This window comes from Mus musculus, chromosome 1 (assembly GCF_000001635.26).
Source record: "Mus musculus strain C57BL/6J chromosome 1, GRCm38.p6 C57BL/6J".
NCBI classification, from domain to species: domain Eukaryota; kingdom Metazoa; phylum Chordata; class Mammalia; order Rodentia; family Muridae; genus Mus; species Mus musculus.
Genome location: NC_000067.6, coordinates 63,566,024 through 63,590,962, shown reverse-complemented (window position 1 = coordinate 63,590,962; position 24,939 = coordinate 63,566,024). Strand labels below are relative to the sequence as shown.

Genomic DNA, 24,939 nt, shown 5'->3' with positions numbered 1-24,939 from the left:
CAAGTAGCATGTTTGTAAAGAGAGATCTAAAATTCTACTTCAGCCGGGCACCCAGGAAACTCCAGTGTCCAAAGGTGTGTGTTCCTCTCCAAAGTCAAATTTGAAGCTTAGACTGAGCTGTTCTCATCAAACAACATTCTAAAGGATTACTAACTTCTTTGGTCAGACAAAGAAGTCGTTACCCCATAGAACCACCCATTTTGTGAACAGTACTGACAGAGGACTGGAGGACATTTTCTCTTCCACTAAAGTCCCAGCAGTGAAGAAAGCAATCTGAAGTCCAGGGGAGAGGGAACCCAGAGATGAGTGGAGAGGGATAACTCTGCAAGGTTTCTGTGATGTTCCCTCTTAGGTAAGCCATACATCCACTGTGGGTCACTGTACATTGAGCACTGTCTGTCCTGAATTTTCTATATGAACATAAGACTCTTTGTTTAGTTTTAAGGTGAAAATAAAACCTACATTGGACAGGTCCTTGCTGGCTTCCTTCCCAAGCCATGTCATCTGAATGCCCTCTGCTTACTGGATGAAGGCAACTTTGTTAGCACAACCAGAATGGCATTCTGTATCATTGTAAAATATCAGTGCAATCCATTAGCCTCATAATGACACTGTTTTTAAACAATGTTTGATACCTATAGGAAATCTAAACTTTTGCCTATACTGCATGTATTATATACATACACATCAGTAAAGATCTCCAGGTAACAATAGCTTTCATGGGCCTTCTAATAAAGATGTAGAGCTACCTACTATTGTCACCCTTAAAAATTATGTGTATGAATGTTTTGCCTATCCCCTGGAACTAGAGTTTTAAACAGTTGCAAGCCACCATGTGGGTGCTAGGAACCAAATCCCAGTCCTTTGAAGGATAACAACTGCTTTTAACTACAGAGCCATCTCTAGTCACCTACTGTCTCTCATCTTAGTCCCCATGCCCATAACCAGCACACACACACACACACCAAGCCTCTAGGCCACCTTAGATTGAGTTTATGTCCTCGGAAGTTTGAGTCAAGGAAACACATGTGTCTTCCTGATCAGCCTGGCATCATGATGATGTATGGAGAAGAAAGTGTCTAGCCCAAGAGTCTTGGACAGTAAGGTAATGTGGCTCCTTAATCTGCACTGGAATATGACACAGAAATTAGAAAGGAAAGCAACCACTTGGTTACCATTCTCGGACAGAAACGGGTTAAAATTGATTTCACGGCATCCTAACTTTGAGAAAATCAAAAATACTTTCCCTCCCCACCAAGATTCAGTTATTTTTCTGGCCAGAGTCCTTTGGCTGTCATTTTAGAGGAGTACCAACTGTAACAGTCTTTTCTTTAGAGAAGAAATGGAACAGAATGGAACCCAGGTTAACCGCCAATGGCTCAGAGCTAAGGGAGGGTGCTCATGCCAATGACTTCTCAGTAGGACAGCCACCTGTGAGAACTGCAGGCTATTAGAGAACATTCTATCAAGAACTGCCATGAGAGGTTACTATGGTCTCTGCTGGCAGGGGTAGAAACTCACTTTGCCATGGGAACTCGTGGAGACCAGATGGAATATTGGGGGATTCCAATGATTAACACATTGTAATATGGTGGAACACTCCACACTCAGCCCGGCATCAATGTTGTGGTAAGGGCTGTCAGAAAACTACCTGATTGGCACCTTTATTTCATCTTCTTGCCACCATCATTGCTATCACTTGTTAGCAATAAATACTGTGTGCACTCATCTAGCTCACATCTAAATTCTTGTATTCATATTTAGGAGGTTGTACTGGCTAGTGTTTCTGTCAACTTAACATCAGAAAGGAGGGAGCCTTGATTGAGAAAATGCCTCCCTATGATGAAGTTGTAGGCAAGCCTATAGAGAAATCTTAACTAAGGCTTGATAGAGGAAGGCCCAGTCCATTGTGGGACCACCTGGGCTGGTGGTCCTGGGTTCTATAAGAAAGCAAGCTGAGCAAGCCACGAGGAGCAAGCCAGTAAGCAGCACCCCTCCATGGTCTCTGCATCAGCTCCTGCCTCCAGGTTCCTTCCCTGCTTGAGTTCCTATCCTAGCTTCCTTCAATGACAAACCATAATATAGAATTGTAAGCCAAATGAACCCTTTCTTCCCTAAGTTGTGCTTTGGTCATGGTGTTTTATCACAGCAACAGTAACTACCAAAGACAGGTGTGTTGCCTAAACAGTTTTCATGAAAGTAGTAATAGCGACCCTGTTTTTAATGCATATGCAAAATGCTCATCCCCGTTTCCTTAACCTTTCAGGAAGACACTATTAAAACAATGTTCCGATGTCCGGTAAAAACAGTAACTCTGGTAGTTTGAGCACCAGTGTTATTCGGCCTGAATGAGGAACCTCCATGAGTCAACCGTGCATAACAGAGGTTAGTGGTCCCCTCGTCACAGCTGACAACTTCATTCTGTAGGTGAAGAGGAAAAGCATGTGGCAAAAACAAACAAACAAACAAAAACCAACGCAGATGATGTTCCATGAGACACCTTAGAATTAAGCACAAGATGCTCAACACCTGGAAATGAACATCTGCTCAGTCATCCCGTCGGGCCTCAGACTTCTAGAACACGGAGTCTAGCCTTACCTAATGTTACTAGGTTTTACATTATTCAATATAACAGAATACACGGGTGCCATGGTGAGAATTCCACCAAAGAGTATTTTTTTTTTTAATTTTCCTTTTTGGGAATTCTACAACTTTGCATATGGAAATCTTGTGCATGTTAACCAAATGCTTCAGGCTCAGCTATTTGACTAAAAGGAAGCAACCTTAATTAATGTTATTTTTAGATCACAATAATTTTCATACATTAGCATAACCTTACTACATGGAAAGTGCACCCACTCACACATATCCACATGTTCTCCCAAAGTAATACCTTTTAGCACCTACTTCAGAAGAAGAGTGCTCTCGGGGAAAGAATCAGAAAGGCAATGTCAGCATAGTGGTGTTTCTTGCTTGTATTTGTATAGCTGTGCCGGTCAAGGATGGTTAGGACCCTCTTCCTCATCTAAATTACTCAGCATGTCGCATCTAAAGGACGGTGACACTAAAGAAGGCCCCCATCAGTTGTACCTGTTCCTTTCATCTCAAGTTTCCAGCTCTCAAGGGCTGCAGGCATCTTTCACACTCTACTTCTGGGAATAGTGCCTCAGTTTCAGGAAGGATTCCCAATAGTGCTGTCTAAAAACCATCTTTTTTACAACTATTTCCAATTGCTGCTTCTAAGGGAAACTGGTTTTATTTACACTGAATTCAGTGAAGCTCTGAAGGACAACCAACCCAGTACTTCCAAATTATCTCTAATTGTCTTCAAAACTGTCCAAGTGGAGGGGAAACGAGTGTTTTTCCCCGAGTGCAGATAGCCCTCCATTTCAAGGCAGGAGTAACAGTTCACAGCTTGATGCAAACCACCAGCTCTTATTAAGATCTAAAAGCAAACAGTGTGACAACAATGTATGTGCAGCACGGAGCACAACCGCGTATCTCAATTCCAACTCCAGAAGTCACACAAAGGGGCAGTTAATCATTGGAGGAGCATTCCTGGCCTGCCACCCTCAAGGCGTGAAAATATTTCCTGCATGGTATTGTGTAGTATTGTGCCTTTCTACCTTTTACCAAAAAGGAAATATTACAGGGACAGGAAATAAGAAGGGGCTTTAACTGAGCTCATCCAGAAGCGTCCCTATGTCACAGTCCCCACACACAGTCAGCAGAGCTGGGTTTGAACCTCTGTATCCACCCCTCACCTCATGCCCTGATCTTCTGACGACTGGACATCTCTCAGATGTGAATCATCTGCACAGACTCTAATCCACTTAGCCACACAGTAATAAAGGCTTCTCCCGCAACATGCAGTTCAAGCTGAGAGCTAGCCAGGCTGCTGCTTCGAGGTCCTGCTACAGAACAGTGTGCTCTCACAGAGAACAAAGAAATGGTACATCTGCCATCGCATGGCCTTGCATGGCAATGACGCACAGGAGACAGTTTCTTGGGTCTTTGAGATGAACATGTCTTAATGCTAAGATGCTCCGTGCCATAGAGTGAACCAGATTTCTTTTTCTGGAAGCACATTTAGTTTAGTTTTTTTTTTTTTTTAAAGGAAGCATTATAAATAGAGTACAGACTTTCTATAATATAGGGTGACTTTTTCACAGTAGTGGGACACTAAGAAAAGTTTTCCAGATTGAGGAAAACCCAAACAAAAACACATGGCTTCTGAGCTGGTCCTTATGTGCTGGACAACACCTTATTCAAATGAGGGGAAATCCAAATACCAGGCCCTCGTCAGTTTGTGTGTTTCTGCAAGCATGTGGATGTCAACATTGCTATTTCACTAAACAAGTCCAACTTTATAGGCATCTGTGTAGAAAACAAGCACCATTCGATACACGTTTCCAATTAGAAGCTTTTCAAATGCTACGGGCTTACTCATTAAATTCTAACACCATAACAAATTAGCAGAAAATGTTGATTTATTTAGATTATATCTTGGTATTTTTTTCTTTCACAGTCAGCTTTTAATGATAACATTTTAACTGGCTTTAATGAAGGCCACTACACAGTTTGTTTAAGACAAAGCTTCCTCCACTGAGTGGCTGGATGAAAGCGAAGTGGGGGGCTCTGGTGTGACTGCAGGCTTCATTTCCCACTTAAATTCATCCCCATTAATCTGGATGAAACTTACTTAATCTATGAAAGAGACTACATGCAGAGGAAGGCTTATCTACAAATATTAAAAATCAAATAACCAGGGCTCAAAATGCTTGAAAGTGATTCTCTAATGAATCAGAGGTACAAAATATCCAAACTAGATAAATGGGGTTTTAAAACTTACAACATAGTAGGGTTTATCTGCAACTATCCAGTATGGTCTGCTCTAGCAATCTTGAGTATCAATATGCAATCCAAAATAAAAGTCATTATGAAAGCACGGCAGGCCAGTCAGTTATACCAAGGTTACAGTAAATGCCACAAAGCCATTGCTTTCAATTAAAATATATTTAAGTGAAAAAATGAAGGTTTTTCAAATCACAAGGTTACACGTAAGAAACAATGGTTGTGTGCTGACTGAGGGTACAGAAAACCCCAATGGACTATAAGCCAGTGTTTAGCAGAAACAACTATGAATTCAAGTGTATTTATTTCCAACATGTTTGCTTGGTCATCTAAGTGCAAAGGAGAGCACTGCAGGAGGCTGCTCCCACAGGGCAGAGTGTCTTTACTTTCTAGAACAGCTTGGGCTCAATTGAAAGGGAATTCCTTTCGTAGCTTGTACTTCCCTGCTTGCCTGAAGATGACATTTGAAGCTCCATGTTCTACGTTTCTAACCCACTTCTGAGTAAAAGCGCGTCTTTTTGTTGTTGTGGTGGTGGTGGTTGTAGTTGCATTATCAACACCAAAGTCTCGTAGCAGGAACTCAAAACCAGGTTATGTAAGCAGAAAAGAGAGGTGCCCGAGCCACAGAGAAGAAGACATGCGGCGTTGCTTACTTAAATCCCCAGCCTGTGCCCCCAAGGACAATAGCTGCTACCAGGATGGCACCAGCGATGGAGCCTATTATGAGATTGGTGGCGCTAGGACCTGTGACAGAGGATCATGGGAAGAAAGTCATGTGAGCCAACTACTTTCATTACCACAAAGGAAAGGCAGGTAAGCAGCTTCAGGAGGCAAAACCCTGTTGTGCAAGGTCCCTGATGCTTTTTTTGTCCTAGCTTTATCCCAGGTCAGACACGTCCATCTCTGGTTGGATGATTTGTCTTTAAGTCTGTCCTTTCTTTCCCACTAATCTTAAACTCAGTTAGGTTAATCTTCCTCCAAACTTGAAATAAATCAGCACTGCTTGCTTTCATATATGTGTTTTGTCTCTTTCTCTTCTCCACCCTTATCATAAATCAAACAGGTTTGTGCAAATAAAGAACAGGACTCCATTAGCACTGGCCCCATCTGCTGCTGAATACATAAGATGAAGGAGGAGCCAATGATAGTGTTCCTCCATCGGACAGACCACACTCTCAATGCTGTTTGGTCTGCACTGGGAGACAGTGAGAATTTACTGGAAGAGGTTGACCAGTAAAGACCTGGCTTTGAAACTTTTTTTTTCCTCAGATATTTCTTCAGTGTTAAGGCCCCAAAGTGAGCTTGCAGAGGTAGGAGACCTGAAATTTATATAAGCAATTTATAGGAAATAGGGAAGAAAGGATTCTTTACATTCCACTTGAGAAATTATCTTTTTTTTGTTTTGGTTTGGTTTGGTTTTTTTCGAGACAGGGTTTCTCTGTATAGCCCTGGCTGTCCTGGAACTCACTCTGTAGATCAGGCTGGCCTCGAATTCAGAAATCCTGCCTCTGCCTCCAGAGTGCTGGGATTAAAGGCATGCGCCAGAAATATATCTTTTAAATTCGCTAAATTCACATTTCTCATTGAGAGACATTTGAAACTTGGTAATATATTTAAATACTGGAAAAGATACCAGGAATGATAATGTGAAGTAAAGAGACCAACACTGCTAAAAGTTGGTAACAAATTACAGTAACTCCAGTCTTCTTCATTTGGCCTTTAACAATCAAGACAGTGAGTTATACATAGTTAAAATGAAAGAGGAAATTTCACATCCTCCAGGATTTACTATGCATAGGCATAGCAGTGCCTCCTAATAACCAAACACATTAAGGCTAACTACATATACTTGCCTATAAATCACAAAGCAGTCAATTTCGTTGGTTTTCCTAAAACCCTCTCATCTTTTTTGCAGACATTCATTCTTTGCTGAGCAGAATAATCTCTTTTCTCCTCACATAGTGGACACCACATCTTACATCTCCACGGCTGAGTGAAGGGTGGTTTTGCTTAGAAGCCACACAGCTTTAGATATGTAAGTGGGTGGATAGAAGGTGGTACAGTAGGATTCCAGGATGGGGTCTTATCTGGTTCCTGGGTTTTGAGATGCTCTTAAATCATAGAGGAGCTTTAGAGCATGAATTTCAGTGGCTTTTGGAGATACATCAAGGACAATAAATAACAGCAGTGAGAATGATAATGATAGAGACTGCAGAGTGAGCCCCGACTCCACTCACTTCTGAACATTTGACACATCATCGCATTGAATCCTCCTCACACAGGAACATGCAAGGTGGAATGTGGACCATCCTGCTCAAGAGATGAAGGCCCAGACAATTATAAAGCCAATAGATAATGGAAACAAGATCCAAACATGGACTTGCCTGACTTCAAGACTTGTGTTATAAGTCAAGGGTCAGAGCACTGGAGCCCACAGGCCACATCTGGCCTCACTATCTATCTGGGTAAAGACATTTTACTATAGCACAGCGATAACTTTTTGCAGATATACTGATAGCACTGTTGAGAAATTGGAAGACAAAGCTATTTATACCTCGCCCTTTATAGGAAGTTTGTGAATAACTGCCTTGATGAAACTCCATTCTATTCCACATATTTTTGTCTCCATCTCTCCACAGTGAAATTTGGAGAAGGCATTCAAAAATATGTTCATAGTACCTTGTATGCACCCACACTTAAGCAGATTTACTTTGTTGGTTCAGGATAGGTTAGGATCAGATTCAATACAGAATCCATGGAAAGTAATCCCTGGGGTATATATTTAAATTCTATATATTAGAATTCAAAAATTCAATCTGTCCATGTTATTGGTTACATGAACATTGGTTACACTGTCAATTAAATGAGGAAGCATTAAAACTATGTTGTACTAGATGATTCTATTCTCTAAAAACTCATTACATATCAATTACAAATAAGTGAAACTTAAAGGGGGTAAAGTTAATAAACTATAGAGGAAATGTTTACAAAACAAGAACATCAAGTCTTCCTTTAGTTTTTTGTTTTTGTTTTAAAGCATACACGTAGACACTTACCTGTCACAAGCATAAATAGCAACACACCAGCCACACTGGATAGGATGGATGGGAACAAAGGCAACAGGACTGCTTACAATAAAGATTTTTTTTTTTTTTTGATTCCTATTCATCTCTAAGACTAGATGGTTGACCAAATGTCATGGCTTCGGCTATATCTGAAGGCACTGAAACTATGGCCACTAAGGAAGATAGAAGACATATTTGAGAAGATCTTTGGAAAACTGCCTTTCCTCTTAGAAGAATTACACATGAACATATGTCTAGAATTTGGCCCTGGGATAGGAACATCTGGCCAACAATGACAAGATGCAACTTGCAGGACTGACTTCTTGCAGTCAAACATTTTAGCATGGTTACATGCTTCATCTTCTCACAGGTAAAGAGAAAAACAAGCCTTTTTCTAGGGTCCCCCCTTCTCCTGATCTAAGATGCTTCACAGACTGTACTAAGGGAGCACGAGTTAAGAGCATCATTAGGCTAGGCTGGGTATGAGGGCTCATACCATAATCCCAGCATTTAGAAATCTGAGGCAGGGGAATTGCTGTAAGACCAAGGCTAGCCTAGGCTACCCAGTAAATGAACATATAAACCATAGAGTGAGACCCTGTCTCTAAAACTTTTTAAAAAAAGATCCAAGGCTGGCCAGGCCTGGCAACTATGGTAGAATAGTGTCATGTGTAATATGCACGCCTGTTCCTTTCCCATGGCTATCTTGGTGCCCAAGTTGCCTGACTCAGTTATGTAAGGAGAGCAGATGTGTCCCTAACCAGTAGAAATTGAGGGCTGTGCCAACAATGTACATGGTCACATGCTCATTCTTTGAGCTAAGTAAAGGATAGGTAGTGTCTCCCTGAGACAATGATTTTTTTTGGGGGGGGGAGGGTTACGGGGAACTACTGTGAAATGTTACCAGAACCCCAGTAAACAGAAAACACAGGGTGTGAAGGGTGACTTCTGCTCTCTGGGTGCTGAAGAAAAAAGGGCTTCCTGATAAGCTAGTCTGTGCATAGCAATCTCAGCTACTTAGAGGGCAAGGATTAAGTGCAGAGCAAGCTCACCAGAGCATCGGGAGAGATGAGTTTCTGGGAATCTAATGAAAAAGTGATCACAACACCGTGGTTCCGACACTAGGGACTTTAAAGACAAAACTGCCAGATGAGCTGCAGCTGTTGCTAAGGTTGTGCAGGTTTGAACTTAATATATTTTCATTTATAATGTTCCTTGCTCCGATGTGTACGAACACTTCAAAGCTGAACCCTGAACCAATCTTATAACAAAAAAAGGAAAGAAATTGACTTCCTTGATGTTATTCTCAGACAGATGGAGCTGAAGCCTGCCATGTCAGTCTAAATCCATAGGAAAGCATTAACTGGCTCCCGTTCTCACTACCTTTAAAAAGTGTGAGAGTTGCTGGTATTCCTAATTGTATATATGGATTTATTTGAATAGTGGAGTAAAATCGTTAAAATGCTTCTATGAAACACTCACATAAAAGCATTTTGCCAATTAATAGTATAATAATAATAATAAGGTCTGTACTTTGAAAGCCTTGCCAGCAGGAGAGCAAAGGGAGTCTTGGGCTCTTGCCTTAACTGTGAATAAGCACCCTACACTGTTCTATGCCCCACATTGTTCCAGACAGGAGAAGGTTCTATGGTGCACAAGAAACATCACAAGTCACAAGACACAATACATCCAAAAATCACAACACAGATTACACCAGCACGGGCAACCATCGACAGGACAAGCATGGAAGGGTCAGGTCCAGGCCAGAGTCGCCTCACACACCACAGAGAGACACGCAGACACTCGGTATGCTTACTCTATGCCCCACCCTGTGCCTCCAAAAATCACCCCCAGGGCCAGAACGGTGCCAGCCACGGCCCCTATGAGCCTGCTCGTGGCCATGTTCACTGTGTGGAGGGAAACGGAGATTTGTTTTTAAAACAGAGAAAAATCATACACTGGTTTCACTATCACACAAAAACGACCTCTCCAGGAAATGCTGTGAAAGTTGGCTAAGTATGGATAGCTTCACTCAGAAACTTGAAACAGAGATGGGCATACATCAGAGAATACATGAAAATAATTTTTATCTTCAAACTCTACATGTGCTACTTTAAAATATAATGCCTTATAAATACTTTTAGGCTCATAACTAATCCATTCTGAGTTATAGTGCCTAGCAGTATAAGGGTAAATCTTTAACTGAACTACAGCAAATTTATATTGTAATTATAAACTAACCATTGATGCATGCCTTATAAGTTTTTCAAACTGCAAAATGTGCTTAACATCATTTAAATGGAGAATATACCATTCAATTTTGTGAAAATTCATAAACACCCAATAGACTAGCTTTAAAATCCTGTGTAATTTACCTGGAAGGTGATTGGAAAGCATATTCTAAATAACTCAAGGTTTGCACTTCTGTCATAGGAAATGGACATTTAGTTCTTGGACTGTAGATTCCAGTGTATAACTGTGTGTGCTGAGAGAAAGAGAGGGCCTCTGAAGACTGCAGAGGCTGCCGCAGACCACCAAGCACTTATTAGTACAGAGCAGAAATGCTCTGCAGCCGTACGCCATCACTTCTGTGTAAAGCTTTCCAAGGTTGGGAAAAAGACCTGGAACAGGTAGAGATGCCCACTGTGTTCTCCACATGGGCTACGTGAAGTCAGATATTAACATAGGAGGGAATATTATTTAGGGTCAGTGATGTCTGAAAGGGTAAAAGGGAACCGGCTCAGACACTTGTCTCTTGTTTCTAGAAAAACGGAAGGTATGGAATGGAATCGACCTTCCGGACGAGAACAGCTTCACTTCAACAGGACTGTACTCTGTGAACACAGGGGACAGGACTGAGACCTGAGACTCATGGCCACAGTTGGTTAAGGCTTCCTATTGCACTTGTGGAGCATCTTGGATCTCTAAGCCTGCTTCACAACTTTGCAGTTACTTCGCTTTATCACAAGGTAAACAATGTAAACAAGAGTCTGGAGGCTAGTAACTAGACACAACCAGAGAAAGACCTTTAAAACTGAAGAGATGGAGACACAACATTACACAGAGAAGTCTAGTGAAGTACGGGAGGAGGAAGACAGGAGATGGCCATGGCATGAAGCCCACATGACTCAAATTACATCTCAGATTTCCAAACTCTAGAGACAAAGACTAGAAAGGAAAGGCATTCCCAACATAAAACTTGACTTGTTTTCTTAAAATAAAATCGCTGTCTTCAGAATGTTAAATTAACAAATATGTTAGTTCATAACTTTTGGGGGGGAGGGGCTTAATTTTTAAGTACCGACCCTTAGAGTCAAAACTCACCAGTCAATCCTACCTTCCCTTTAACTCTCACATGAGGTAGATCTGATAAATTATAGGAAAACATTTCCTTGCTCTTCCATATAATGTGATGTTAATTTAATATTCGTTGATTTTAAAAATTATAACTACCACATGAAAGATGGATAACAATTTTGCAAACCCTTCTACATTTGTTGTATAATTCCTCACTGTGGAAGCGGGAGGACTCGGTGGCCCACTGTGCAGGTATGAGAAACCTGATCGGGGAAGAAGAAAAAAAAAATCCTGAAGATGCTTCAAGCACGTATTCCAGGCAGGCAGATGATGAGCCTTAATCAGCACTGAGAGAGAATAATTATCTTCAGATTCTTAAGAGATAAGTGCTCTGAACACAAAGCAAATGAGAGGAGGTGGCGATTAGCTTTCACAGAGCTCATCTCTCATGTGCTTCCCATCACGGGGCCAGCTCCGGCACAAGTAAAAATCTACCAGGTCCCTTGCTATGATCCCGAACAGGGTTTTATCTCTTTAAACTCAGACTTGGCCTGTTTCCAAATCTGGCAGGAACTGATTGAGTGACCCTTGGGTGGGCAGCATTTTACAGGGGACACATTTGTGAATGCAGCCATGATGAAAAATTTGAAAGAGGTTTTCCTTGGGCCTTTGGAAGTTTGTGGTGTAGCTTTACCTCCACAGCCATTGATTTATTACGGAACTGCCTTTGTTCATTATTTCTCTTTCATATTCACTTCTTCTCTGCAAACGTCTCTCTTCCGCCTAGGCTCTACGCTGTATGTACAATGACATGAGTTAATTTTCTCTGATGACCCTGATCATGGCACTCCTAAGGGCTCACAGATGATAAACACAATCCTGGTTTTGGATGCTTGACACTTTCCCTTCGCTGTCTGACACACTTGCCCTTCTTTACACCACGCCCATAGATCACGGTCATTACCTCAGTACCTCTGTGTGTGTGTGTGTGTGTAGGTGTTTATTATTTTCAATCTTGCTTCCTGTTCTCTAGGTTTACTGGTCAAAAAAAACCAAACCAAACCAAAACAGAACTTCTGATAAGAGTGTAATATTAAGATGCAAACTATAAATGTTCTCCTTTATGGCATAAAAAAAAAAAGTCTCTGTTTTGCTCTTTTTGAAAGTGGGTGGTTCCTTTCTTAGTTTCCAAAACAGGAGGAGGCAGTGTTTCACCTATGTGAAACGGGTGGGCCAACTCTAAATCCCTTGGCACTTCAAAGGCAATAGGCAGCAAAGCCAGCACTGGTGGCTTCTAGGCCACAGTTAGTTCTTCCTGCAGGGGTTTGCTTTACTAAACTGAAGGTTAGAAATAAACACTAAATAAACCCCTTTATTTGACAGCATAATACTGATATTATAAAAATACCTTATCTTGTTCAAAATTTCAGTGTGCTAGACATAAATTCATATCTCCTTCTCCCTTTCCATGTAATAAAAATAGTTCAATTTTAGTATACTGGGAGATATGTCTGGAAGGATATGCAATAAATTATTTCATGACAAATATTATTTTGTTGGGGGTTGGTTCTAATGCTTTGTCTTATTTTGGGTCCCAAAATTGGGAATCTACATGTCCAAACACTGAAGGTCCATGTCCCTAACTGATTTTTGATTGACCAATAAAGAGCCAGTGGCCAATGGCTGGGCAAGATGACAGAGGCAGAACTTCTAAGTTCCTGGGGGAGGGGGGCAGAAAGGACCACCAGGAGAACAGGAGAAGGGGTAGGACAGACCCTATAGGGAAGGAACAGGAGGGAGGAATGCAGGCACAAGGAAGAAAGTGGCCCCTGGAAGGGCTGCTCAGAAGCCTCTTGGGCAGCAAAGATACCCCGCACACACACACACCCCACCCCCCTCCCCACACCCGCACACCCGCGCCAAGGAGCCAGGAAAGCAAAGATGAGATATGGATTTAGGAGGTGTTAAACCAGAAATACTGGAGGGGAGTGTGTGCTGGCTGCAGGGAGGTTTAGAAGTGCCCATCCACTGAACTAGTCAAGGCATATCAAAAGTAAACTGGCAAATGTGTCTTTCATTTGAAAATCCAGAGAGCTCTTGGGCTGGTCGCTAGAAGAGCAACCCACTGAGAGCCAGAGCAGTTTAACTAATACACCTATGTTGTTTTCAGCTGAATATGATGGCATACACTTGTAATATCAGCAGCTGGGAGGCTGAGGCAGGAGAATTGTGGGTTTGAGGCCAGCTAGAACTACATAGCAAAATTCTGTCTTAAAAAAAAGACGATAATTCATTAACAAAAATACAGAGGCTATTTACATAAATAAATAATAAACAGGTACTGAAATATTGTAGAATATGGTAAACCCTTAATCTTTGGTGAGTCTGTGTTTAATAAAAAATGCCTGACATAATTATACATAATACTTCATACTCACATAGAAGAATCATTTAGTGGTCAGGACTATAAAATCAAGGCTTTGTCATATCAAAGTCCCCTAAAGAATATATGCAAAGGCAATAAATAATATCTGGTATATTATAAATATTTAAAGTTACTGTTTTCAAAGCTCTAAACTCTAATGATATACTTCATTTCTTCAGAGCAATATTAAGCACTGCTGGTAAATAACTGATCCTCTAATGGGCTTAATCACTGCCCGGCTACCAACATTCCTTCTCTTCCTCATGCACAAAGAACGAGCAGAAGGACTTAGCGTTCTGCTTTAAATGAGGCAGTGGCAGCAGAAAAGACACTGGGGTTAAGCTCATGTGATCACATTTTATTTAATTAGCTGTTAACACTGATAATTGGTTTTCCTGTTTGTAAAGCAGCAGATCTGGACGAACTGCCTTCGAGGTCCTTTCTATCTCTAATTTGATGACTGTGGTCCTCATTAAAGGGTCTGGTCCAACCTTCCTAGGCACACTGTCTCTGCCCACACAAGTCGGTGTAAGTGATAGAACCCACTTTCTTGTTTTTATTCTTGTTACAGTGAGGGCATGATAGCAACCAAATGAGAAAACTCCATCACAGTCCACAATATGCACTGAGCAGAGTGGATACAAATTAATAAAAATAAATGGCAGGTTCTCTCTCTCTCTCTCTCTCTCTCTCTCTCTCTCTCTCTCCCCCCCCCCTCTCTCTCCTCTGTCTGTCTGTCTGTCTGTCTGTCTGTCTGTCTGTCTGTCTGTCTGTGTTTGTCTGTACATGTATATATGGGTGTGTGAGCACAAGTGTTAAGTGTGTAGAGGCCAGAGGCTTGCATCAGGCACCTCTCTCAGCCACTTCCCACCTTATTTTTTGAGGCAGGAGCTCTCACTGAACCTGGAGTTCACCACAGGTGCTCTGGAGCGCTTTTCCTACAGAGCCATCTCCTGGGCCTCTGGAAATTCTTTTAAACAGAAATGGAGGCTATTCTATCCTTGCATAAAAAGGAAAATAATTCCTTTCAGTGATCTCAACAGGAAGGACTTGAGAGAAGAGGAGCTCAAAGAGGTTTCAAATATAAAATTAATGGCAATGTACGGATGGATGGTGTGTAATACTAAATAATTCTCTGAAAATCCTTCTCCAGAGGGCTGGAAATACAGCACAGTGGTAGGGCTCACCGAGCGTGCATGAGGCTGTGAGTTCCACTGAGAGCCAAAAAGGGTTAGGAAGAAGAAAGGAGAGAAAAGAGAGGGGCAGAAAGAAGCAAATCATGGAGGGAGGGAAGGAGAGGGAGGCAGGGAGGCAGGGAGGCAGGGAGGCAGGGAGGCAGGGAGGCAGGGAGGCAGGGAGGCAGGGAGGCAGGGAGGCAGGGAGGGAGAGACTCTTCCTCATCCATAGTGTTTGTACATTTAAAGATCTTTTTTCTCAACTGCCTGTGGCTGGGATATGGCAGAACTAACCTAACTGCTGTACTGTGGGTCCACCACAGACAACTTTAGCAAGTTGATGACTAAACAGTATTTATGTTAAGTCTCTACCCACATCTATATGTTTATCTGGGAATTAATTTTCAAAATGAACAGGTTCATTTATGATACCTTCAACTCAACAGAAAGGGACCTGCAGTCTTTGCCTCTCAGTGTGGTCTTGCCCCGAAGGGCTGTAGACGGGCTCCATCTATCTCTTATGCCAAGTTCATGAGTAAAAGGGCAATATTTTCAAGCTCCCTTCAGCAGCACATATACTAAAAACTGGAATGGTACAGAGATTAGCAAGGCCTCTGTGTAAGGATGAGATGCAAATTCATAAAGTGTTCCATATTTTTGACAGACTTGAGGCCCCAGGGAATGGGGAGGCCTGACGGGGTGTGGGGAGTTGTGGGGTGTGGGGACATCCTCTTGGAGACAGGGGGAGGAGAAATGGTATAAGAAACTGTCAGAGGGCAGAGCAGGAGGGGGATAATGACTGGACTGTAAAAAAATATTAAAAATAAGATTATTTTTTAAAAAAAAGATTGGTAGAGAGATCAGCATGAAATAAAAATAAGTGGTATTAAAAGGAAATATTTTCATTACACTTCTTAGATTTTTCTGCCATTCCAGGGGAGTACAATTAAACAAAGATAGGCAGTTTTGGATTTGTTGTTTTGTTTTGTTTTAGGGATAGTCTCACTAGCTAGCCTGGTCTAGAATTCTTATGTAGCCCAAGCTGGCCTTAAGTTTAAAATTACTCTGCTTGAGCCTCCCAAGTGTTGAAATATAGGTGCTGGAAACTGAAGCCAGGTCCTCTACGAGAACAACCAGTGGTCTTAACCCCTGAGCTGTCTCTCCAGCCCCAAAACAGAGCTATTATTTAACTGTCCTAAAATTTCTTGATTTATCTAAACATTTGTTTACAAAATAGCTGCTTCTCATTTATGTGAAGTAACGACATTTTTGCTTAGTCAAAATTATCAGAAACACATGGTGATTTTAGCAGTTATCTAACCAACTTGCACCTAGGACTTGCTGCCTTCAGCAGGAGCAGAAAGAAGAAAACTGTGACCAGAGAGGAGCAGCCTGAGGTGCACACTGATCACCTCTGAGCTGAGGAGCCATAGATAATTTTTGCTGTCTTTTCCAGCCCTTTTGTATTTCCTTATGCTTTTTTTTTTAAAAATAAAAACCACGTATTCTTTGAATTACCATAAAAGGGGGAATATTTTCTTATCTATAATGAAGATTGCCACCTCATAAAATGAGAGCGAGTCTAACCAAAAACAGCCGTAAGTGCTCTCTCCTCTAGTGTGTCGCTGTTTGCTTCACGGCTCCGAATTGACATTTCTTGATAGCTAATGGAGGCCCATCCCACCTAACAGGCAGGAGAAGGTTATTAAGCTCAGTGCACAAGCACGCCTGTGTGTCACAGAAGCAAACAGCACCGAGGTATCTTTGAAAGCCACGGCTGTGCTATGCAGAGGGCTTGACGAGGAGGCTTCATTTCTCTTGCCAGGGCCTAACTCTCCAAATCTAACTTCTGAAGGTGGATCCGAGAATGTTTTGTTCTAGTTTTAAAGTAACAAAAGACTGAGTGAGTGTAGGAGTGGAGTGGATTCCTTTTTAGAAACAGATTGTGAGGGTGTGATAACTATTCTTACAGAGTTTTAATATCCCAGGCATATTAAGCAAAGGAATGAAGTGTGTTTTAACATGCTCACTGTCATGAACAACCCACATGCATACAAACTAGGCTACGTCTCTTTAGGAACTGTGTAGTCTAGGGAGCTTTGTCTGCTGTGAGAATCATGCTATCCCATACAGACCACACTAAAGTTCAGAGTTTAAATGTTTCATCCAAAGCAAGGTTGATCAATTTGATGCTAGTCGTATGTGTTTAAGAAAACATCATGGCAGTTAATTTATAGGATACTATTAGCAGCACCATTTAAAACAAGAATCTGAGGTACAATGCCATGGTCAAATGTCAGAATTGGCACTAGCGATAGTTTGTTTTCTGGGAACTTGCTACTTAGATGCTACATAAAGCCTATTGTAACTGACAGCTTTTCACGATCTTTGGGAATGAAATGAGGGGGTGAGAGAGGGGAGAATAATGAGAAAATGACTGTCATATTCATTTTTACATAGGCAGTGCTGTAAAATGATGCAACAGAAACTGAGCGTGCTCCCAGTTTGGCCTCTGGTTGCCTGGGTAACGGGCATGTCACCTGACCTCGGGGCCTGAGCATTCTCATTTTCAATATCACATGGTGACTATGAACTGCCACAGACTCATTATGCTAAATTCTAATCTCTCTCTTCTCTTAGCGGCTGCTTAGAATAAAGCTTCAGACCTTTTACATTCCCTTTGAAAAATTAAAGCTATCCGAAGAACTGATTCTTTTAGCAAATCAAAAGAATTTGTTAGAACGGGGCATAAAAGACTACAACTTTCCTCTGGAGAGAATGTGACATGGAGGAGCCATAAAAGTCTCATGTCAGCCCCAAAGACTGTACCGATTTGAAAATGGAATGGCTTAGATGAATTATAAAATAATCGGCTTTTGGGAAAGTGGGGGAAAGTTTAAGGTTTAAAGGGCAGAGAAGAAACTGTTTTAAAGGAAGCCAGTATATTTACTTTTCTTACTGCAGTTCCAAGCTAGGAGGTCATTTTAATATGCTTCTGAAAGTGTGGTACACACAGGATGGCGCATCTCTGTGGCAAAAGGATATATTCCTGTGTGCCTCCTTCTGAAGCTGTGGAAGTGGATTACTGCTGCAGTGGGAGAGGGGAGATGAATAATCTGCAGTGATCTAAAACCGGAATCATACAAACCCTTAGGGCCTTCATCCTTAGGGGGGTTGGGGTTCCGAACTGGATCCCGGATGCTGCAGTCTGTGCCTGCCCAAGTGAAATCACAGATGCAGGTGGCTTCGTTGCTACACACCTGTGACAGAGAAAGAAGAGAGACACAGCGATGTGGACCACTGATAGTAAGCACAATCTCACTTAGAAGGCTTCCCAAACATTCCCATGGCTTTGAGGACTAAGTTCATGGGTCAAATTATTGAATATATTTCCAGTAATTATGAAAAATTATGTTTAGGTGAAAAAAACTGTTTAAAATGATATGATTCACAGTATTAGACATATTTAGGTATATAAATGTCCAATAAAGTAGATTTTTTCCCCCTGAAGCAAATGTTTCTAGGAACAGCTATGAAAATATACATGTTTAATACAGTAAGTTATCAGACATGGGACTCAAAAAACAATCCCAGAGAAAAGAGGGAGCAGGCTCCAGGGGCAATTCTCAAAACAAAAGACCAAGAGACACAGTCCTTAACACGCTGCGTGATCTCGCCATGCCCAACCGTCTGGTGGCACTTTGCCTGCCAGGACAGCACTCCTCACCCCTCCCACCATCTATTGGAGGCACTCTTTCCCAGTCAGCAGGCTGACACCCTCCACCAGGCAGCAAATGGCACAGGCTTGCAATTTACATGAATCAAATAAAACACCCCGCAAACTAGAAAGAAAGGTGCCGAGACCCTTTTATCATTAGAAATGATAAAATCAAATGCCAACGCTTTTAAATCCAAGATACTGTAATATATGGTTATGACTAATAAGACTGAACTTTGCTTTTAAAAAATGGTGAAAAATGAGATGGGACAAGGGAAAACAGCAGAGCTTTTATGTCTCATATTTCTAGAGCAGCAACTAAAATGCTTAAAAAGTCTACCTGGTGATTTTATTTTGGATAGAAACGGTACTGAACACTCATTATGTGTCAAGTTCCTCTGCCTCTAACATCACGACGAGCTTCTCCCTCACTTCGCACTCCATCATCAGCTAAGGGCTGAGAGAGGGTAAGTACCCACCCAGAGTCACTAAGACATAACTGAGCAGAGCCAGGATCTAAATCAAAACTCTTTCTAGCCCCTGAATTCGTGTTCTTAAGTCACTAGATAGGATGGCTGACTTCAATGTCATCTTCTTGGGATTAATAAATACCTGAAGGACATGAGTAAGGCACACCTTTGGGGTGGGGGCGTGTATCTGAGTGTGTTTCTGAAGGATCAGCTATAGGAGAAAGGCCCCACCTGAATGGGGACCCTAGTGCCACCCCATGGAATGGGGTCTGAGTCTGAAGAAAAAAGAAGTTAGCTAAGCACCCATGGTCCGTGCCTTTGCTTCCTGCTCTGACAAATAGGAGGAATAAGTTCCTGGCTGCCACACCATCCCCAGCATGCTGGACTATGTCCCTTGAACCATGAGCCAAGCCACCCCCTCCTCTCTGGAATTACTTATGTTGTGTGTGTGTGTGTGTGTGTATATATATATATATATATATATATATATATATATATATATATGTTTTTATGTCAACAAGCAAAGTGATCAGCACACCAGGCTACCTGGCCTCCCTGTGAGCTTGTGCTTTAACCAAGCATCACCAGAAGAAAAGCTTCCTGGTCCTGTCACCTTGCTCTCCTCTGTGTCACCTGCCTGTCTCTATGTGTTGATGTCGAGTTATAGCTGGAGAAGGTGATCCATACACATAAATAATTCAAATTAATTTATAAACGTTTATTTTAGCAGATGAAGGCACTCAGAATATGATGATAATCAGGGCACAGAAACTGGCCACAGTCTCAGTAAGAAATGTCCGTGTCTGACTGTGTTATCACTGTGAACCCAGGGTCCCAGACAATGAAGGTCAAACCATCACACTGCTGTTTACTTACTTACCCCGTGGCCGGAGCAGACTTTACCCCTTGAGTCAAGTGGGCAGCTGCTCATATTCAGGGCTTGAATCTGTAGGCACTTCCGATCTAAGCACATCATGGAGGGGCCACACGGAGTCCCATCTTCAACGTAACCCACGTCTGTATCATCGTCTAAAACTACATGAGCACCACTGAAAGCAGACAGTGATCTGTTGTATTAAATAATTCATCTCAATGGGGTGGGGCTCAGTTCTACCCCACCTTCGATCATTCAGTGCCCAGATAAAAGTCACAAGCCTTTATGTTTACGAGAAGCCTTCACACCATCAGACTTGGGCACATATCCACCCTCTAAGCTATTAATGTTTACTTCCCTATCAATAACCCTGAGTTATAATTTTCTGTTATCTATCTGGGCTGCTCTTATCTCCAGCTGGCCAACCTTCATGGCCATTTTTTTCCATGACTTACCTACCCAATGCCATCTTCTCCTCTCTCCACCTTCTTCCTTATCTCCCGTGGTCTCCTGCCTCGGATCCCAAGCCCAGGAACTGAAACTCCACCTAGTCTCTTCTGCCTCAGTATAGGCTGTGAGCATCTTTATTTATCAATCAGGGCTAACTTGCGGGGCAAGGTAAGGACAACCAGAGCCAGTATGCAGCATTACAATACATAGCAAAAGACCACACCTCAACAGTGACCCACATAAACATAAGCACCACACTATCCAACAACACAGAGCCAGCCCGCACAAGGCTTGCCATTCGTGAAACAGAGATACTGTTACAGTGAGCCAGGGTTTATTCGAGACTTTTCTTCCCTCCCACCTATCTTTAATAAAAGTCCAAGAAAGAAACTGCTGTTTGTTATCATTTACAGCACACAGCATCAGGAACAACAATTATCAGCAGGAAATATTCTAACTCTTTGGGTGTTCTCAATATTAAGGATAAGTGAAAGGTGTTTGTGTAGACAGAGAAGAAAGTGTGTGATTGATTCTCCAAGGCCTGGTGGGGAAAAGATAGTATGGGAGGGAAATAATGCTGAGCAAACACAGCAGAGCAAGGCTGTATTTGATTTGAAAACCATTACTATTACCTCAAAGGATTGGGCTATCACAACTGAAAGGAGAAAGCCAGGACTTTACTAGTGCTTACCTTTTATGTTTCAACGTTAGGGGTAATTAGAATTTGGATAATAATTAGAAACTGGATATAATTATTATTAACAAGGAGTCTTGCTGAATGTTTTACCAATATGGTAGTTTGTAATATAGCCTTATAATTCAGTAAGGCTATTAAAGACAGGTGAGGTAACACACGCTGGAAGAGTGCTTGTGTACATGGAAAGTCTAGAGACAATACTACAGATGTTTCCCAGGGAGGGGCTTATTCTCTAAGGCCTAGTTAAAATTACCTTCAGAGCCATTCAACAAGATGGAAAAGTAACAGTTATCTGACCAAGACGTCATGAAATTGTGCAGAATTACTCTTGGGTAATTTCAAACATTTATTCACTCCCATTAAAAGGTGGTTTGAAATTCTGGGAGAGTGAAAATAAAGGGACAAGAACTGTGTCAGTTCTGTGGTAGGATCCCAAAGGTGTTTTAACAGCAGTGCCTCTGAACAAGAGAGCGCCACCATAGAACCATGGTTACTCTGAAAGCAATGGCTCTTACTTGTGATGTAATGCAGCTTCCTGGCTGAAAACACACGCCTCTTGTCTATGTGCTATGTGTACATAGACGAATGGATATGAAAAAGGATGTGTGTGATAACACCAATAAAAATATTTAATGTCTATTATCTGTATGTGCTTGGGTACTTATTAGGGCATCCTCTAAACCAGATACATGCGACATAATATCCTGCTTAAACTGGATGTTTTATGAAAAATGAAGCACAGTATTCAAATAGTGATATACTGCAATGCTCAAAATTTTTAGCCAGTGATAAAATGAGTACAGGGATTGATTATCCCTAATCCAAAACACTGAACTCTGAAATGCTTCAAAATGTGAAATTTTATGAGTACTTATAGGATGCCCTAAGTGGAAACATCCACTTAAAACACAGTCACAGTTAAAATGCAGGCACACTAAAAGTACTGGGGGAAAAAATCACTGCTCAGAAGAAACATAAATGGCCAATAAATACAGGCAAGTTCAAAATGACTTAGGGACCTGCAGCTCAAAACACAATTAGATGTCATCTCAACTCACTTAAAGCAGTTGTCATTTAAGAAATAATTACAAATGCAGGCTAGAGTCAGAAGAAAAAAGACCCTTAATGCACTGGGAGTGGGAACATAAATTAGTACAGTCTCCAGAACAGCATGGGGGGTTCTTTTAGATACGAGATAGTACTACTATATATTTCCTGTGGTATTATCACAATAGCCAGGATATAGAATCAGTCCAGCTAGCCATCAAAGGAAATAGATACAGAAGATCTAGTGTATGCATAACAGTATCAGCCACAAAGTAGAATGAAGTCTGTCGTTTTCAGAAGAGATGTAAACTAAGTTCCACTCAGAAAGATAAACACAGCCTCTCACAAAGGCATCACCCTGTAAAAGTTGGCTTCATGGCAGAAGAGAGAGGAATAGGGATTGGGACTGTGAAGCAGGGTATGGAGGGATGGTTGGACGTAATTAACAGGTGCTGTATGCTTGGATGGAGGTATTTCAATGAATACACATGGTTCCTATGTCAACAAAATAGATGCACAAATGACTGAATTTCCTTCAGCCTGTGTGTATAAGGTATAAGTGAAAAAAAAAAAATCCCATGCTTAGTGTTGGGTCCCATTCTCATGCTACCTCATTGTGCACTTACAAACATTCTAACATCTGAACACTTCTAACCTAGAGCTTTGGGTAGATGGGTTATAACTTGGAGCATAACTCTATTCCTAAGATTGTGATTTGGAAAACGGTCTTAACTACTGATAACCACTATGATTTTAGGCAAGTGAAGTTTGCAAATCAATATACTACTTTTCAAAGTGGTTCTTCATGTGGGAGGAAAAGATGAAAACTACAAAATCTTTGCTCTTCCATGTTTTCAGCTTTTTCTTGTTTGAGACCTGCGATCATCGTTCTTTCCTGGGTTTCCTGACTTCTATCTGTTACCTGCAGTCAATCACTCGGCCTTGATGATAGAAGGAAGTCGGGATGATCTCTCCTTGAAGTTGACCGATACGTGGAGCTCGGGTAAGATTGGTGCAAAGCAGAAATCCACAGAACACATCACTGCACGGGTTTGAGAAGGCAGAAGACAGGAAGAATCCAGCTCAAAACACCATTACACATACATTAGTTTTTACATGTTACAGTTCTGGGAACTAAAGTTCAGACACCAGGCAATCAGTCTACAATAGAGCCTTATCTCCAGCCCTCAGATCCCTCAATAGTCTCTTCATTGCAGAATAAATGCACTCAGACACTGTCCTAGCTATGCCAGCCCCACTTCCTTACCTAGAGGAGCACAGCTTCACTCATGGCAGTGAAGTGTGCACCGTTGAAAGAAAGACCAGCAATATTCTCCATCTGTAGCAGCGTGCTCCTGTTCCTGACATCTCCTGCCCTGTGCATCCCTCCTCCCCACTCTAGAGCGGAGGGCAGCACAGCCTGCCTAGAAACGGATGTGAGGAAAAGCCAGAACATGAAGAAGATCCACCTTTGAATGTGCAGCTCTTGCATCTGCCTTGCAACTGTGAGCTCACAAGAGTAAGATTTTAGACGTCAACACAATAAAGCAGAAGGGGAGCACTGGTCTGCATCCTTGGTGACATTGCATGACTCATCTGTCATAAGGACATCTCTACCTCCACACTAGCCTAGCTGTTCAATAAACAATGAGTCATACAGAGTGACGACAAACAAGTGAAGTGTCAAGTCTCTAAGACGGAAGTTCACAGCCCACGGGGCATGGAAATGTGGAAATGCAGATTAAAACCATGCCAAGACAGCAGTCCCCACCCACCAGAGCTGATAATCATTATAAATCTGCTAAGATCACATATTGGTGAAGACAGTGTACATTACAGGAGAGTTTCCTAGTGCACAACCATTTTATGTCATCTGATAACAATGAAAATATGCATCCCTGGGACCTGGCAATCATTTTGCTAAGTACATCTCCCAGAGAGATAGAGACAATATACACAGGCTGTATGTACAAAAAGGTCCAGAGCAGTATAGTTTATTTTATGCCTTTTCTCTCCTTTTAACATTTACCTATTTTTATTTTTAGTAGAGCATTATGTTGCTAACCTTTTGACAGTTCATATAGGATGCACACACTACTCATCCACAAGTCCCTACTTTCATTCCCTTTACTTGGCATCCTTCTGCAAGCAGTTGCTATTCCCCGGGGGGTCCACCCACTCACTGCTTGCTGCACGGGATCCACCGGTCTCCATCCTTTCCACAATTGCCCTTCTCGGTGCCTTCCGTGTTCAGCTTTTCATAGCAGAACTTGTCTGACCCCGCAGCCTCTATCAGAGATGGAGGAGAGAAGAAAACACATTTTATTCTCCGGGCCACTCACACTCAGTGGGGTGCCACAAACCTGTCTATCAACTGCCTCCCAGAAAGAGGACAAAAAGGAACCTTGATTGCCTGTTCCTACGATGGAAACAAGCAAACGCTGATTTCAAGCTCTGAATGTGCCCTTTGCTGATTTATCAAAACTTTCAAACTTCAGCGGCTTTTGTGAGCTGGTGCAAAAAGGCTCCAGCATAGCTCAGTCTGCAATGGGAGAAATCTCTAACCAGACCCGGCTGGTGGGTTTTAGAGTGACCAGTTTTATGTTTTATGTGTATGGGTGTTGTGCCTAGAAGTGAGGCTATAGACCATGTGCATGCAGTACCCAAGGAAGCCGGAAGAAAGCATCAGATCTCTTGGAAATGGAGTTACTAATAGTTGTGAGCTGCCATGTGGGGGCTGGAATTTGAGCCCAGTTCTCTGGAAGAGCAACGGGTGCTTTTAAGGGCAGTGCTGTCTCTCCAGCCCTCTTAATCCTGTTTATGTTAACATTCGGGGATTAATTTGAAGGTTTCAGACCCCTGAGGTT

The 24,939-nt window shown here is 41.9% G+C and overlaps 1 protein-coding gene and 1 non-coding gene across 4 annotated transcripts in view; one reads left to right on the top strand and one right to left on the bottom strand.

Annotated features, from left to right (window-relative positions):
• Window positions 1–24,939, bottom strand: part of Adam23 (a disintegrin and metallopeptidase domain 23) — a 150,395-nt gene that overhangs the window by 5,149 nt on the left and 120,307 nt on the right. The window contains exons 21-25 of one of the 3 annotated variants that reach the window (XM_006495969.4): window positions 24,256–24,361; window positions 22,995–23,114; window positions 19,885–20,053; window positions 17,965–18,076; window positions 9,736–9,826 (exon numbers count right to left, since the gene is read on the bottom strand). In XM_006495969.4, the coding sequence (XP_006496032.1) occupies window positions 9,736–9,826; window positions 17,965–18,076; window positions 19,885–20,053; window positions 22,995–23,114; window positions 24,256–24,361 (598 nt within the window). Of the gene's footprint in view, window positions 1–5,507; window positions 5,599–9,735; window positions 9,827–17,964; window positions 18,077–19,884; window positions 20,054–22,994; window positions 23,115–24,255; window positions 24,362–24,939 lie in introns of all 3 variants that reach the window. The other 2 variants (NM_011780.3, XM_006495970.4) reach the window with 2 other exon arrangements.
• Window positions 15,373–15,475, top strand: Gm22281. Its single transcript, XR_003949199.1, has one exon. It is a non-coding gene; the product is annotated as a U6 spliceosomal RNA (small nuclear RNA).